The 16,606-nt window shown below is 45.0% G+C and overlaps 1 protein-coding gene across 1 annotated transcript; it reads right to left on the minus strand.

Moving 5' to 3' along the window:
• Positions 1-11,823: 11,823 nt before the first annotated feature.
• On the minus strand, positions 11,824-16,561 carry LOC131664119 (protein regulator of cytokinesis 1-like). The gene is made up of 11 exons (XM_058934991.1): positions 16,351-16,561; positions 15,638-15,770; positions 15,478-15,576; positions 15,247-15,387; positions 15,050-15,166; positions 14,659-14,976; positions 14,362-14,585; positions 14,140-14,284; positions 13,901-14,059; positions 13,556-13,822; positions 11,824-13,044 (listed from the first exon to the last, which is right to left on the minus strand). Exons 1-11 carry the CDS (start codon positions 16,362-16,364, stop codon positions 12,688-12,690), a joined length of 1,974 nt encoding a protein of 657 aa, XP_058790974.1. The 5' UTR covers positions 16,365-16,561; the 3' UTR covers positions 11,824-12,687.
• Between the last annotated feature and the right edge of the window lie 45 nt (positions 16,562-16,606).

A 16,606-nucleotide genomic window follows, 5' to 3' on the forward strand; every position in this document is an offset into this window, starting at 1 on the left:
GCTGAGCCGCTAATGCAATAAGCCCGACGGCCTGGCCGCGCAGCCGGAAACAACGCCGTCTACGGAGCGCCCGCGCCAAAGCCTCCGCCAGGCGCGCTTTATCGGAGCGCGCCTCGGCCTTTTGTCCCTTGAGCCTAATCAAATCATTTTCAATGCGCTCCGCCCGGGCTTTGGAATTGCGCGCTTGCCGACGGCGGCTCGTCGCGATCGGGCTTTCTTCGCGCCTGCCGCGGCGCAGCGTCCGCGCGACTTAATTCCGTCGAGAGCTGCGCCTCGTCGCTGCGGAATACAAATCCGATTAGTCCGCGTCGCGCGGGGATCGATGGCGAGGTTTGCGGACAAGCACTTTGCTAAAGCGCTGAGATATCTTTCGTATCTCATTTGATAATTGATCGAGCGAGCGTAACCGTAGGCCCCCGACGTATTATCTCTGGTGAGTCAACATTCCATAAGTCACGCACCCTCCTATTCCGCCGCAAATATAGCTTGACGCATCCCGAGCTCGGATCGTATAATGGACGAATCAATAGAGCTTTTGGCGCTCGATCGCAAATCAGAAAACTCAGCCCGTGAGTGTTTGTCTTCCGAGGCGCGGCCCATGTACAGCGATCGAAGCCCTACTCTTCGGCCGGCAATTCATTAGCTTTGTCGTTCGGCCGACCCTCGACGGCCTCATCGGCAGAAGGCAAAACAATCGGCGATTCGGCGTCCTGCGACGAACCCGCGCGGCTGCGTTCGGAGCGTCGCCGCGTCGCCGCGTCGCCGCGTCGAACGCCTCTGCGCGCGAATACAATCGCTTCCGACGCTGTGCCTTGGCGAGAGAAAATGTGTCATCGAGACAACTAGACAACGGCTTATGGATGCGGCATGCAAATCGCGCTTGACTGATGCTCTCTCCACGTGGCGAGCTTATTCTGGGCGCTCCGACAAGGTGAACAGCCCCGTGCTATTCGCTCGCTCTTTCATATTTATGAACGCTCAATTTATCTTATCGCGCACGGGAATCCGAGGCTCCGGAGCCTCTCTCTTTCCTGGCAGCGCTGCGCGACCAAGGATGGCACGTAATGTTTCGACTGGCGACGAGTGCCCTGTCGTTTTCGGATTGATTAAAAAGCCGCGCGGGCGTTAATCCCCGCGACGCATGCAAGCCTGGCATTGCCGGAGCGAGAGAAGTCAAATAGCCGAAGCATTAACGATTTATCGTCAACGAAATCGTATAACGAGATGCGGGAGCAGTGGTGCGTGCAGAGAGGGACGAGCGGGTGCGCGCGTGGCGCAAAAAACAGCGGAGCAAAAGGGGCACAGCCGTGCGTGCTGCAGGCCGGGGGAGACCCGCGACGACCCCCTGCGCTGCCGCCGTGAGCCGTCGCGCGTACGCGGGGGGAGACTGCCGTAGGTGGAGCTGCGCACCTCTGCCACGCCGGCAACGTCGAGCGCGCTCCGACCCGGCGACCAGTCGACCAAGTCGCGCGAGGCACGTCGGCGGCACCTTTCGATAAATCTTGCTCGCGCCTGTCCTACATTCCACCCATCTCCGCTCGAGCGCGCCTTTACTTGCGCCTACGCAGCGCTGTCTCCAAGATTTTATTTATCGTCTAATTTGGCGGTAGCAATCGCGCAAGAGCGCGATAAAATGCCTGGAATCTCCGAGGCCGCCTTAGATTTGATGGAAAATTCGAAATTCAGATGAGTCAGGCATTCGAGCATGCACCGTACAGGGGCTTGCTGTGTATTTGTCACGCGCCTCGCAGATGGATTATCACATTTTTCCAAGACTAATACGTCACAGCGTGAAATTTCTCGTGACCGAGCCTTCGGTTAATTGAATGGAATCGTGAATCAAAGTAGCACTCTCATTCGATACGCCGGCTAGGCATATTACAAATCAAAATTGGCTTCTCGCGTACGCCATTTCAATCGCAAGATATTAAAGTCGTCCTATATTCGCCGAAAATCCACCTACGTAGCGTGGTGGACTAGTCCGTGTGTGCAGCAACGGAACAACGCGAGTTCGAATGCGCGTGCAGAGCTTTCCAATCTGTTCCAAACGTCCCTTTGTTGTCGAGCGCGCGCGCGGCTCGTGGCGCTGCGTGTGCAAATCCGTACTAGCGCGGCCGTTTATATTCGGTAACTTGGCTTGCTCCCCCCCTCCCACCGCCAGAGTCACCCTCTGGCTAACACCTGAGCACAATGCCGCCACCGCCGCCGCCGATATTCTCCCCTGGCTCTTTCTCTCGTCTCGTTCTGCGTTCGGTTCGAAGAGAGAGAGAGAGAGAGAGAGAGAGAGAGAGAGAGAGAGAGAGAGAGAGCGCGCGCGCACCCCTTGTTTCAATACAGAAAGAGTGTCGCCCCCGCGGCTGCTGCTGGAGCTGCATATGCGCGCGGATCGCGATGCCACTTCTCCGGCCCTCATTATACCTTTTCCCCCTCATCTGTTTTTCCATTTGGTCATTGTGCTGCTACGGGTTTCTGCTTAGGCGCGTGCCGCTCTCGCTGCCGTGTGCCCAGGGGGATGCAGACCAGATTGGCCATTCGTATCCCCTTTCGCGATCGTTAGTTGGCTCGTACCTAGCCCCGAGTCGTTCACCTTTCCCAGCAAGGTAACCATCGCTGCAATGTTGCCGCTGCAATTTGCGCTCCCCGGTTATCCTCTCGATCGATGGATTTCTTTCGCTCGTGGCAGTTGTGTCGACTTTTTCACATATTACCCGTGGAGTTGTCCACTTTTCTTGATATGTATTTTAGATGATGTACAAGTGTGGGATTGAGATATCGCGCCGTGTGGACAACAATATAGAAGGACGTAGCGGCGAACAGCGACACGTTTAACGTGACTGCGAGAGGTTGAAAACAAAAGTTTTAAAAGGAATTGGCTTGCATTAAGGGCGCTGAAATGTGACTGGTCGTCGCATGGGATAACGAACGACTTTGAATAATGCTTATCGCAAGGAAAAAGGGAAAATCGTTGAAATAATCAAGTCGATTATTTGCGTGGGATAAGTGTGACAGATAGAGCGCACGTTCCAGAGAGGCTTATCTCCAGAGACGCGGGCTTTTGAGAAATGAAGTGTCAGAAGCGTTGAAAATTTAACGAGAGGAGAGAGTCATCGAGATCGGAGCGCGGCGTGAAGTGTGTGGGTGCGACGCGGTGCAGCAGCAATGAAAACGAGAAAGCCCTTAGGAAGGGCAGTCGGACGAGGTTTTCGTGCGCCAGCTCCAAGGCTCTAATAAATATTCCATTGCGCAGGCGGCAGCGGACAATGTCTATAATAACGCATAGCCTCGAGTTGAGGTTTCGTCAGTGGCAGTGGCGAAAGGATCTGGCCGCGGGCCACGTGCCGCAGTTCCCATCTGCGCGCAGCCGCGCGGGCTCGGTCCGCGCGCGAGATGCAATCTGGCAGGCAGGGCACGGGACGCGACACCCCAATCACCTAGTCGCCCCTTTCGCTCGCTCGCTCGCCACAGTATCGCCTCCCGTGCAGTCGGCTTTTTATTGACGCGCTGCTCGGCTTTATTGCTTCGCGCGCCGCCTCGCCGTCGGACGTAGCTCGATGCGATTAGCCGCGGCTCGTTTGTTTTCACGCCATCGCTCTCAGGCGCAGCGAGCTCCCACAGCCGATCGTCGTTATAGCTTGCGAGCTCTCTCCGCGGATCTCCGGCGGGCGCGGCGCAGCGCCCGATCGATCCGCCGCGCGCGAGATTGCCGGCAAAGTGCGCCGCGACTGTACCTGCGTCCCGACCGGCTGCAGCGCGCGACAGGAGGTCGTAATTGCAGAGCCTGCAGCGATCTCCGTGAAAGAGAAGCCGCTATTACGGGGCCGCGGGCGCACAGATGTGGGCGAAGATCTGGCCGACTTTGAGCGTCCACGGCAGCAGCGTAAATAAAACCCATCCAGCGAGTGGAATTGGCCGAATAAAATACCTGACCAGTTCGGCGATACATAGGGGCGATGGGCCTCTATTAACGAGCCGCGGTATCTCCCACGCAAGCGTCGCCTGTTAGAGCTCGTTCTTTCCGTCCTCTCTCTCCTGCGATCCGACGCTGCCCGAACGTTGCTTCTCGAAACGCGTCGAAACAATCGCCAATGTAGGAGCGAGCGCTTGGCTGCCGCACGCGGCACGTTGGCGCATGACTCGCACTTGGATACATCCGATATGCGACGCCGACCGGGCTCGATCGATGCACGCACGCAGGAGACGCGTCGTCGCCGGCGGCAGGGGCCAATGAAGTTAACATGCGGGCTCACCGATCGACGGAGAGGGAGAGAGCCAGCGCCAATTGCAGCCTAATTGTTTAATCAAGGATCCTTGGCCGCGTGCGCGCTGGCTATCTTCGGCAATTCCGAGAAGCGAATGTCGAAAGAGCGTCACGCGCACTTTCTCCGGCGAGCCAACACGTGTTCGCATGCAGGCGCTTAACCGCTTCCATTCAAGATTCGTATCTCCGCTGCGACGAGCCGCGTCCGCGTCGAGCCGGAGGAGCACCGCTGTCTGGTTGGCCAGCTCGCGGAGGAGCCTTCGCCGCCCGCAGCCGATCGGCGCTCGCGTCGGGGCTGGGTGGCGGCGACAGCTAACGAAGCAGCCGAGCGTGGAAGAGTGGCGGCTCGCCGGCCGATTCGTCGTGCGCGCGCGATGAGTCAGGCGAGCGGAGAGCGGAGCCAGATGAAGCGCGCGCGCACGGAGCCAGCCAATTCTTTCAAATTGTCCGCGAGGTCAATCAGCCGAGAGATATCAAAGTGCGAGCGCGCTGCTGGCTCGCCTCGCCTCGCCTCGCCTCGCCTCGCGTCGTGAGAAGCCGGAGCCGCGACGAGTGCGCTCGCCCGCCCGTCGCTTCTCGTCTCCGCCTCGTGCGCGCCGAGCGATACGTCGGCGGCCAGTTGCCACAACCAAATAGCTGCATAACAAACTTTCGACCAGCGAGTACCGAACGCGCGCGCTCCATCGATGTGCGTATCCACTCGCCGACAACTCTCCCTCTCTCCGCCTCCTCGGTCCTCTCCTCTCCGCTCCTCCGTCTTTATTATTCTATTCTATTCTCTCTCTCTCTCTCTCTCTCTCTCTCTCTCTCTCTCTCTCTCTCTCCTGCTCCGCTTTATTACCTACGCGCTCTTCTTTATTTACTCCAATTCTCGCTTGTCTATCTCGTCAGCCGTTTCATTGAAACCGAGCCACCTAATGGCACATCTCTTCTTTTTCTCTTTCCAGAGAACTTCGTCCTTTCACGAGCTTTGCCTTCCTTCTCTTCGCGCCGATGTTTACGACTATGCTTGCGAATGCGACAGCAGTGCTCGTTGCACAGAGCGTCCAGAAGGCCACGCACGCGTTCCATTCCGTTTTTCTGTGCTTTGCTTGCAAACCGTGTATATCCTATCTTGTCATTCAAATAAAATGCACGCTAAGCATTTGAAAACCAAGCCAAATAGATTTTACATTGGCTGATCGCCTACTCGTGAAACGTAGCTTTGCAGAGTCGAGGCTGACGTGAGACGAGATGGAGACCGATGCGGACGATTGGCTCGGACGTTGCCCGTACACTTGTACGTTTTCTTCAATTCCAATGACTTCGCTTTATTGCTCCAGCCATTTTAACTTTATCCATTAAATCGAGCAGGTTTTTTAGTCACTTTTACAGTTGACCAAATATCGTGGCCTGTTTCGTCCATCTTTTACACAAGTCCGCGTGGCATGTACACACTCTTGGCCCGTAACGACCAACAGAACTATTTTTCCAGATTACCTTATGACGTTATCTTCCATGAGACAGAGAGAAACGTGCGCGTATGTTATTGTATGTTAAATGTTACATGTTCAATTCAAAAAAAGTGAACAACGACAAAATTTCTAAAGCTATCGGTCAAATAAGTATGATGGATAGAAAATAGCATGTTTTCAACACACCCGATTCAGTTCTCAAGTAGTGCGCTGCTGAAAACAATTTAAGAAGAGACTCAACGGGAGAAATAAAATGCATCGTTATGATGAAATTACAGATAACAATAAGCGTTTTTCTAACGTTACGCCTCGCAATGTATTAGATTTATATTGGTACGCGTTGATTATTAATTTAATAACCAGTTCGTAACACTAGCATAAAAGAAACTTATTCAACGTGGCGTTTCATTTGATTTTACTCAATACCTAATCTATTTTATAGCAACGCTAATCTCATATTTTTTGTTTGTATTCCTCTATTTTAAGAAGCCTAGATGATTCTGGACTATTTGATTGATTTGCCAAAAATGAAAGAGAGTTATCGTTATAAAATACTCGAACTATACATGGTCATTACTATGGTCATCGCTGATTTAAAGGATTTGCAAAAATTTGGCTATTGCTATATTTTCTTGAGTGCATTTTATTCGTAAAGTTTATCTGTATTCACGAACTTAGTGAAATTATAAGTTACTGCATTCGTTATTCGCGAGCATGCATAAATATTAGTATACTTTTAGTGCCAAATGTCGACAGCTTTTTTGTAAGAAATCAGGCCAACTATTTTTACAATTTCACTTAATGTATGTTTTTTACAGCATAACCACACCTTTCTTGGCAATACGGGCATATTTCATTGTAACTTTCAAGGTAGACGGAAAAAATCCAGTCCTCTTATTTACTAGTGCAATACTCTTTATTAGAACGAATGCAGGCCCATATAAGCCCGCATCCAAGCTGACCACATAATTGATAGAAATTGAGTTTCCAGCACTCGTGTTACCCAACTCGTAGATGATACACATATATTGAGAATCAAATATAACTGTATTGCGTATAGCTATAGATACTACTAAACGTTTCTCCAATTTCTACATATGTAATGCGAGTGTGGGAATCTACGCCGTAGACACGGCATATCTTCAACTTCTTTAAAATATCTGAGATATCTACCCTTTCACGTCACTTATGAAAGAATAGTCGACTCAGGCCGTTGCAAAATGTTGAAAATGGAATAAGAATATCGGAACTTACGTTAACGTCGATAAGCTCAATGTCTCCCCTTGAACATCTTGAATGATTTTTGTGAATAGAGGACTGATAGAAATAATAATACAGATGTCAGAAAGTTTTCGCGTCCAATTTATCGTTCAGATTAGTGTGCGCTGTACCTACAGTAGTGTATATTTACGCACGATTGACTATGCTATGCTGTTATATGGTTAAAGAAATCTTGGCTCAGAAGCATCCTTATGTATAGTCTTCCGAGTTTGGTTTTCAGTTTGAGGAATCATGTAACGCAAGTCTTCAGGTCAATGAAATCATCGAAACACGATGAATCATAAAGCTACAGCTTATCGTAAGCTGGTTTGTGAAAATAAAATGAATAAATACGTTCGAGGACGAGTCCATAGCACGTCAGTTTGACCTAGTCCAAACAATCGGCTAAACTAACGAAAAATCCGGCGAGGCAAGAGAAGGAGAAAAGAAATTATTCTGGCCATAGAAGCGAGTTCCATCGTAAAAGCTGGTTTTCGATTATTTTTTCAGGGCGAAGAAGCAGCGGCAGTCGGGCTGAAGGAAGCGGCCGACCCTCGTCCATGGCAGTATAAGGCAGCAGCGGAGAGAACGGGAGAAGAGAAGAAAGAGAGGAAGTGAAAAAAATAAGGGGCCATGGGCGGCTGCCGAGGCGGAGCGAGCAGCGCTGAGTTGGCGCTCCTTCCGGGCGCCGGACGGCGGCGGCGGGCGGCGGGCGGCGGGCGGCGGACGGCGGGTGGCGGGCGGCGGGCGGCGTCGCCGGGGTTTACCTTGGCTCATTGTGCGCTCCAACTTGGCCCGACTTCGGCACGGACGCGGACGCGCGCCACGCAGATAGCAAAGGGATAAGGCGACAGCGAGCTTGCACGCGCCACGGAGATACAGCAGCGTCGCGCGCTGCTCTGACTCATGCCGGCGTCGCACGGGAAGGAAGGTGCTCCTCTCTGCCTCGCGCGGCCTGCCCGCGCCTCTATCTTTCTTTCTTGCCCGCGGCGACTGGTGATTGCCACTTTCCTGTACGCCTGGGCCACCCCTCGTCCCTCCCTCTCGACCACTCTTCCCTCTACCGCTCGCCTGTTCGCCCCGAAAGGCCCTTTCCACTGAGTCACTCGAGCGTCGATAAGTGCAAATCTTTAGCTGCTCCGCCCATGATTGATGACATCTCTGCTGCCTGCCTGCCTGCCTGCCTGCCTGCCTGCCTGCCTGCCTGCCTGCCTGCCTGCCTGCATCGTCTCTCATCCTCGTCGAATCCTAGGCAAGGGCCTACACGCCCGATTCGAACCACTCGCTGGATTAGCTAATCCACTAGTCGTCGACCAACGACGGACGATCGCATTTCTCCATTCAGTGGATATGATAGGCGACAGAGTCAGCAGCCAATTTCAATTGTACGTTGTGCGTAGTAAACGATCTATTGATCGAATTCGAGCTTCTGCTTCGAGAATCTGCCAAAGAAGATTAGAGACGGTCAGTGGTAACGCGGTCGATCGATCAGGCCAAACGTGCCGTTGAATCGAAACGAGTCGTGCGGAGGCGTCAGAGTTCGACGCCAGCTCACCTCCGAGAGAAAATCAGTGGCCAAGCGCAAAGGTAGCCTCTTGTGCGCGTAGCCCACATACCTACATCGGGTGCGCGTATCGGCGGCTCGGTACGGCCTGTCGACTCGTGCCTGGCCTTGACTCTCTGTCATCCCCCCGTCGACTTTCTCCCCGCGTCAACTGCAGGCCCGAGCGCCAAAAGACGCATCAGCGCGTGTATGCCGCATCAAATCTCGACTGGCTAATGCACAATCCCCCTACCTCGTCCTTCTGCCCCCTGCGCAGCACGTGTGCCTTCCACTTTTCCGGAAGCCCGTCCGAAAGTAGTCGTTCCACAGAGACTTTCTGGCAAATTTTAAGCAACTCGAGCTCTCAACGCTGCCTCTCTTGCCTTGCCAGATTTATTGCAATTTATAATCGATATTCGGCTTTTTTTCTTTTAGCCAAACTCTATTTCATTCACGTCGCTTTACTTTCTAGATTCTATTAAAAAGTTGTTTGTTTGAACGTTTATATTGACTTGGTTAGATTGTACGAAACGAGCAGGCGGTCGAAGATACATCTAACGACGCTTCTCGAAGAAAGTCTTGGCGACGATTGTCGGTGTAGCAAGTTACAGTGGTACGAGCGGAGAGAGCGCGCGTGCCATTGATCCTCGTTAACTTGACCGGACTGAAACCCATCGATCCGAAGCGAAGCGTTGGACGCGGCAAAAAGTGACGAGAGAGATGTGAAAGTAAGGTTGATACGGGAGAGCAAGCGAGCTAGGCACGGTTGGGCACCTATACACAGAAGAGCCCAGCGAATAGACGGTGGCGCTCAAGGGAGGTAAAGTCGAGATGAGTGTGTCGGATGGCGGACCCCTATATGACATCATCCCCCGCGCTGGCGTCAGGCAGGCAGGCAGGCAGGCAGGCAGGCATGCAGGCAAGCAGGCAGCAAGGCAGAGAGAAAGCAAGGCAGGCGGCCAGGGCAGGCTGCAAGCTCGCGAGCGAAGGAGCAGCCGAGTGGCGCGTTGCCGCGGCGACCCCCTCGTGCGAAGGTGGGCGCCCCTGCGACGCCAGCGCGACCCTCCCCAAGCCGTCGCAGCGCCGCTCCCTTCTGGCGCGCGCGCGTGTGCGCCACTCCGACGCCGCGTCGCCACCTCCCTTTACCTTTAATCTTTGTCAATGCGAGCGACTGGGACGCGAGCCGCGCGCACCAGCCAGGCCACGCCGCCGAGCGTTGTTTGCGCCCGACAACCGCCCACCGGCCGACTGGCCGCTGTCTCTCCACTTTTCGAGCGACTCGCACAAGGCTCCCGACGATTGCTCCGCCGGAGACAAGAAAGAAAGTCGCGCAGCCAGACGGGGGGACGTCGCGCCGACAAAAGGAAGCGTTCGGCCTGCGATCTCGCCAAATTGATCAACGAGCACGGCGCAGAGCGGCCCTGCGAATGGCAAGCTTGGCCGAGATTTTGCCGATAACGTGGCGACGACGGATCCGCCCTGCCCTCCTCCGCCGGCAAAGCCAACCTGGACCTCGACAAACTCGCGCTTCTCTGTTCGTTCGCGCGAGGCCGGCTCTGATTTGCGGCGGCGCAGATCGCTCTGGCCCACGTACAGTTTTATCACCACTCGTCGCTTACGTGCGGCCGCATAATTCATTCGGTCAGCCCAGTTCTCTCGACGCAACCCCGCGCGCATACGTGCGGACGCACGCCGTCTTGCTCGTTTGCTGCGCTCCACGCATTTGCACGGCATGTCGATGTCTCCCGGCCTTTCTTTCTTACGGCACCGAGCGGGAGCTTTTGTCGCGTTCGCCCCGATCGTCGTGGTAATGCCAATGCACAACTGCGAGCCACCTCGTCACTGGCAATAGAGCGAGGCACCGCTTCGTAAGAATGGCTAAATGAATTGCAGAGCGAAGGCAAGGAAATGGGAGAAGAGTGCACAGGTGGGTGGGGCTTACCAACCGGTTTCTTCACCTGGGCCACACCTACGCGCTCGAGCGCTATTCGCCTGCTTGCCTGCTGCACCTTTCCTACCTGCGCGCCCCAAGCCGACACCTGTCGAATGCGCGCCAACGCCGCCTACGTCGCGCTCACTGCCTATAGCCTACCTGCGATGGACTCTCTCCAGTCCAGAAAATGGCGCAGCCGAATTGCACCTTGCATTTCTTCTCGGCAATATCCACTTTCTTCGCAAAGTACCATTCGACAACAATTCAGTCATTTCTATAAAAACATTTTTATCGCACACTCTCAATTCATTTATGTAATTCCAATGGAACCTCACAATGCCACATTTCAATTAGCTTATGTCATGACAAAACCATTCGAGTCTGCCTAATTACGTTGTTGATTCTTTTAATTTACATGCCATACTAATGAAGTGGCATTCAAATTTCGCTCAAATTAAAACCTCATATTATTTCATGAAATCGACCATTCATTTGTTTAATTAATGTTCGACAATTATACGCAGTATAAGTATACCAACTAATACGTGTGTTTGAAAAACGAAAATAAACCTCAGGTACAATATCAAAAACAAATCATTTAATAGCAACTAGTCGATTTTGACTTTCGAGCTATGATCAAGTATTAGAATCGTTTATTCGGATTTTCACCGAGATTTCTTGGCCCCGAGTGTCTTTAATGAAAATTTACTGACGTTCGTAGGCCTCTTTTTATTTTCCAACTTGAAGTTTTGTTAAATTCATGAAATTTAATTAATTATTACCTGACTATTTTGGTAATATTTTTATTTTAGAAATATAAAAATTATAACGTGCAATTCAAGTTAGGTGTTGATATCAGTTGTTTGCATCGAATCTATTTGTTTCTTGAAAATATATCTTTACGTAAGGAGCCAATTGCGGGTGAATAAAAGATCCTTGCAATATACTTGTTTGATTAATTGTCTTCCAAAGTGATCTAAATATCAGCGTATACATAACATTTTCCTTCGTTTTATAAATATACTTTTCGCTGATTTTAGTCTAAAATGGAAGTAAATTTATCACCACTTTAAATATTTAAAATACAAAAAAAATGTTCTTTTTAATCAAAGCATCAATTTCTTTATTTCACCTGATGTTTCAAAGAAAAAAAAAGTTATCACAATTCGTAAAGATAAATAAAATATGAAGCAGGTTATAGACCTACCATTTCAACAAAGGACAAATGTTGGTGACATATATAAATAGAATATATGAATTTATGAATAACTATAAGATTATATCTAATTCTAACAATCAATTTGGCTTTTTATAAAATATAGGAATGAAAGATTATTGAAAAATTAACTTGTATTAAGCATAGATGTTGAACATATTTATGTATCTTCATATTCACGTAATCTTTACATTTATGATCTATAAAATAAAATATACGAATTACCTTTAGCCAGCAAGTAATTTTTGCTAATATGTGACAAGTGATTAACTTGCATTTCGTAATTGGAATATGAGAGAAAATATGTCAAACTCGTTTTGTCTAGAAGAAAGTAAATTAAAGTCGTTTGAGATATGTCGATTACTTATACTTTCTATTTACGATTTTTTTTCTTGAAAATGTATTTATTTTAATTAATAATATTGTACTAAATAAAGTGTAGAAAACTTATCAATGAGGATATGAATTCAAATAACAATTTTATTGATTTTATTGCAATATATAAAAAAGGTACTGAAATATCTTGCGCATTACTTTATCCATAATAAATTGTATAAAAATGGAAATATTATTCACGACAGATGCATATGAGTCAAAAATTAAAACTAGAAGAAATTCCCTATGTACAAAGACTTACTATAATAACATAAATTAAGTAAGTAAGCATATAATAGCGTACCATACACATATCAACGGTAAGCAAATCCACTTAAAATTTATAGAACATAAATGTTTTTATCGCATTTACAAAGATTCAATATCAGTTACACGTAAGAGTCGCGGGTTTATATCCAAAAATGAGGTCTTAAAACTGTCCCAGCAGCAGGCTCTTTTAATGTGTATTAAAATATAATACTATACAATTTTTGATCATTGGTCATAATTTTCAATAACAAATATCGCATTCATGAGTAAGCGATGCTTGGAAGTCTATTATAGCCTTATAGCCGAAACGTAAAAATATCAATTGCGATAACTAAATATAACAATATTATTAAGAAAAGCTTTCAATCTTTTAGTGGATTAAACTTCTACGGGTGATGAGCTTCTAATTGTAACGAGTCGAGGTGTAGCTATTAATCTAGGTGTTCCTCTAAGCAAGCGGGTTGCATTAGGATTTGCCGGTGTGCTAACAGCAAGCACTTTCTTTCTCAACGGTTTAATTGGTGTTTTCATTGACGTCTTCATTGGTGTTTTAGACTCTGTCCTCTTAGCTAATTCCTCAGGTAAAGCTGAACTTCTTAATTCATCTCTATCATCAAGATGTTCTTGGAAATTTCCATATGATGATACCGACAGCATTGTATCATTTTTGGACTTCCTCTTTTTCTTATTACTTAGCTTTGCTCTGCTACTTCCGTTCAATGCTCCTCCAGCCGTCTAAAATGTTATTACATCAACTTATTAATCACTAAATTCTTATTTAACATCTTGGTAATTTATGTTCACAAATGAACAATTTTATATAAAAAATACTTGTAATATTAATGATTCTAAATGAAAAATGAAAAGGTAATGATTGGTAAAAGAAAATTTTAAACATGAATAATGAAAATTTGTTGAACAATATTCTAAAACTCATGAACTCCAAATATCATATTTAATACGACAAAATCATGACTTGTAAGATTTGCGTAATCAATGTATTCAGTACGTTAATTTGATCGTATTTTCTTTCTACTCATTTACTTATGCAAAATTTCATTATCGATATAAGGCATCATGATAATTTATAAAAATCTGTTTTACCCCTGTGCATAATGTTATAAACGTCTTTTTATATCATTAAAATTTAGTATTAACAATTAATAGAACAATAATTAGTTAGTGTTAGTGTAATAACTAATTTTTAATATAATGAAAAAATCTAATAATGAGTGAAAATACTTACACGACTACTTCTTCTCACTTTATTGTGAAGAACTGTTGCTTTGTTTTTTTCAGTATGGATAACTCGTTTCTTACACTCACTAGTATTTGGAGAGACATCATAAGGCAACTTTCTTTTTGCTGCAGGAGTCGCTCGTGACATATTATTTCCGCCTGGGGTACGTAACAATCTGCTACTTGCTGGTGTAATTCGAAGCACACTTGCGCCAGGTGTTCGTTTTGAAGTACTTAAGGGCGTCTTTCTGACAGATCTATCTTTAGCTTGTTTCTAAAAATTAAAAACCAATTTATTCAAATACAAATGTTTTAACATATAGCATGCAAATTTAATTAAGATTTTCATTACCCTGGCTATTTTCATGTTTTCTTTTTCTATTTCATAATTTTCTCTTATGTGCTGAATAAATTCTCTCAATGGATAACCATTGATTAAAAAGGATTTTTTATTGACACGTTCATATTCATCTACCAGAGCATACAATTGGTTTTCTAATTTTGGAAGTTTCTTTTGTAAAAAAAATTAATAAATAATTATTGATTGCAATATATAATATAAAAAACATACCTAAAACGTGATTTTATTACCTTGTCTGCCGTTTTTCTTTCTTTCTCTTCTGCCAATAACTGGCCTCCTCTATTATGATAACGATCAGGATCATTAGCTCGTTGATCTAAATGTTTTAACTTTTCAAACTGAGCTTCCCATTCACTTAATGATTCGAAAATTTTTCTACAAAAAACAAATTTAACTCAATTGAAACAAACTAATATTACCATATTTTTTTGATTAAAAAATATTAATCTTACCTGTTTGAATTGTAATATTTACGTAAATTTTGGGCCTCTTCCTCGTGAAGTGTCAGCAAGTCTTCTGTAAATGTTTGACATTTCATAGCTGTGAATGATCGCTTCTGAAGATCACTGTATTTACAAAGTTGCCAAAGATTTTGAATTTCTTCTCTCACTTTATTAACATAATTAGCAATATTTTCACTCCTTTTTTGCCTGCATCGTTTTATTTCTGCATTGAGCTAATAAAGTATAGTAATCATCAATTCAACATTTTGTGAGATTTTTACAATTATAAATTTTATAAAGACTTACTGCACTTAGGGTGATCAAACTGTAACCTTGGTGAGCTTCAAAAAAGGCTTGCCGGTTTTTCATTGGTTCATCAAGATAATCCCATAATGAAATTAAAGTTTCTTTCTTTTCTTCTACCTGGGTTTTGGCTTGTTCAACTTGTTCTTTTAATCTATCTTTTAGATCTCTTACTTTTGTCATGTTAGTTGAAGAAAATATGAACTGATTATGATCCTGACAAATCATTCTTTCAAAATCAAGTGCTGGATTAATTTGAAGTTCCTCCATCATTTTCATTATAGAACGTCTAGTGTCTTTGAAAATTTCAGTCATTCGGTTCTACAAATAAAAAGTATTAAGATTTAATGATTTACAGCGAAATCATAAAATAAATCCACATTTAAAAATGTACCTTTTCAGTTTCTTGCTTTTTGAGATAAGCTTCAAACTCTTTTATTTCATCTGCTGTAGGAAGTTCAGAATGAAAACCATTTGGTTTAACTCCCAATTTTTTGCAAATTTCAATTTCCTAAATGCATGAAATATTCAGGTATATTTTAAAATTCATTTTTTTGGATAAATTTCCATACAAAGTTAATGAAAATTTACCTTTGTTAGCAATTCTTGTGTATACTGTAAGCGTTGCTCTTTTAAATGTTGTAAAGTCTCTACTTGTTTCTTCAAATGAAGTTCTAAATCCAATAATGAAAAATCATCATGACTGTCAGTTGCAAAATGTGTACCTAATTCCTGTATTTGACAAATAAATGAATGTTCATTTGAACTTAGTTAATGTTGTATGACTAAATTTTTTAAAATAAATATTAAATTCATATAAACCTTTGACAATTTTCGCGCAGTCTGTGCAAGTGATTTAACACTTTTAAGTAGACTTTTTTTTCTAAGTATAGATTCATCTACCATATCCTTCATCAAACTCTGTAAAATAAGGAAATATCACTTAAAATCCATAGCATACTTATTACAAATAAATACTTACCACGAGATGATTAAGAACTTGATCACCATAAGTTGACAAAATTTCATTTTTAATGCCTGTTTCTTCCCAAACATTAAATAATTCTGTTATTTGTTCATCACATATCGACTTAGCTTTCTCCACAACATAACTCCTAAAAAATATGTTTATATATTTATAATTTAATTAAATAGAAACCTTTATTGACATAATCCAGACTGACTTGAAGATCAGGAGGATTATAGAATTTACATAATTATAAAACAACGTAGTGCAGAATATAATACAAACTTATATTTTTAATGGATAAATAGAAATTTGTTATAAAACCACTGATAAAACTTTATATTTTATGAATAAAAAAAATCCATTTTTGTTATTTTTGATTGAAATAAAAATAATAAAGTTTTGAATTTAGTACATCTTACATTGTTTTAACAGAAACAGCCATTAAAGTACGGATATGTCAATATTGTACGCGGCACATCTGTTTTTGGTATTTTCAGCCCAGTGAAAAACGTATATTAATTGAAAATACTCAAATTCATTAGGTTATCGGTCTATATCAAACAAAATTACAGCAAAATAGATTAAACACTGTAAATGATTAATATTTAATATTCAAACAATTTTGAGCACAACTGAGAAATATGAATAGATTGCTCTTACGGTAGATGTAAACGTATATTTGCAGGTGGCGGTTGACAAACAGTACAGAAAGAAGTCAAACTTACCGCACTGAACTCATTTTGGTCGACGTTAAGATATTTTATCACGAGAAAAACATAAATAACACTGGCAATACTACAACGATATTTGACACACTAATTTATCAATATGTTGTAGATTAGGCGTTCAATTGTAATAATGTATCCCCGATGTGAAGCGTCTCGCATACACTTTAGCGCTTGGACTACACCTGGGGCTACACTATACGAAGCTATGAAGCCTCCGCTAACGTCTCTGTGCCTTTTGAATTTCAGGACTCCA

Source organism: Phymastichus coffea, unplaced genomic scaffold (genome assembly GCF_024137745.1).
Source record: "Phymastichus coffea isolate CEN01 unplaced genomic scaffold, Cenicafe_Pcof_1.1 PCOF00040, whole genome shotgun sequence".
NCBI lineage: Eukaryota > Metazoa > Arthropoda > Insecta > Hymenoptera > Eulophidae > Phymastichus > Phymastichus coffea.

Coding starts and splice junctions, on each gene's coding strand:
- LOC131664119 (XM_058934991.1), bottom strand. Junction 15,577..15,637: donor AAGTTCTTAATCATCTCGTG/GTAAGTATTTAT, acceptor CTTATTTTACAG/AGTTTGATGAAGGATATGGT. Junction 13,045..13,555: donor AAGTGAGAAGAAGTAGTCGT/GTAAGTATTTTC, acceptor ATAACATTTTAG/ACGGCTGGAGGAGCATTGAA.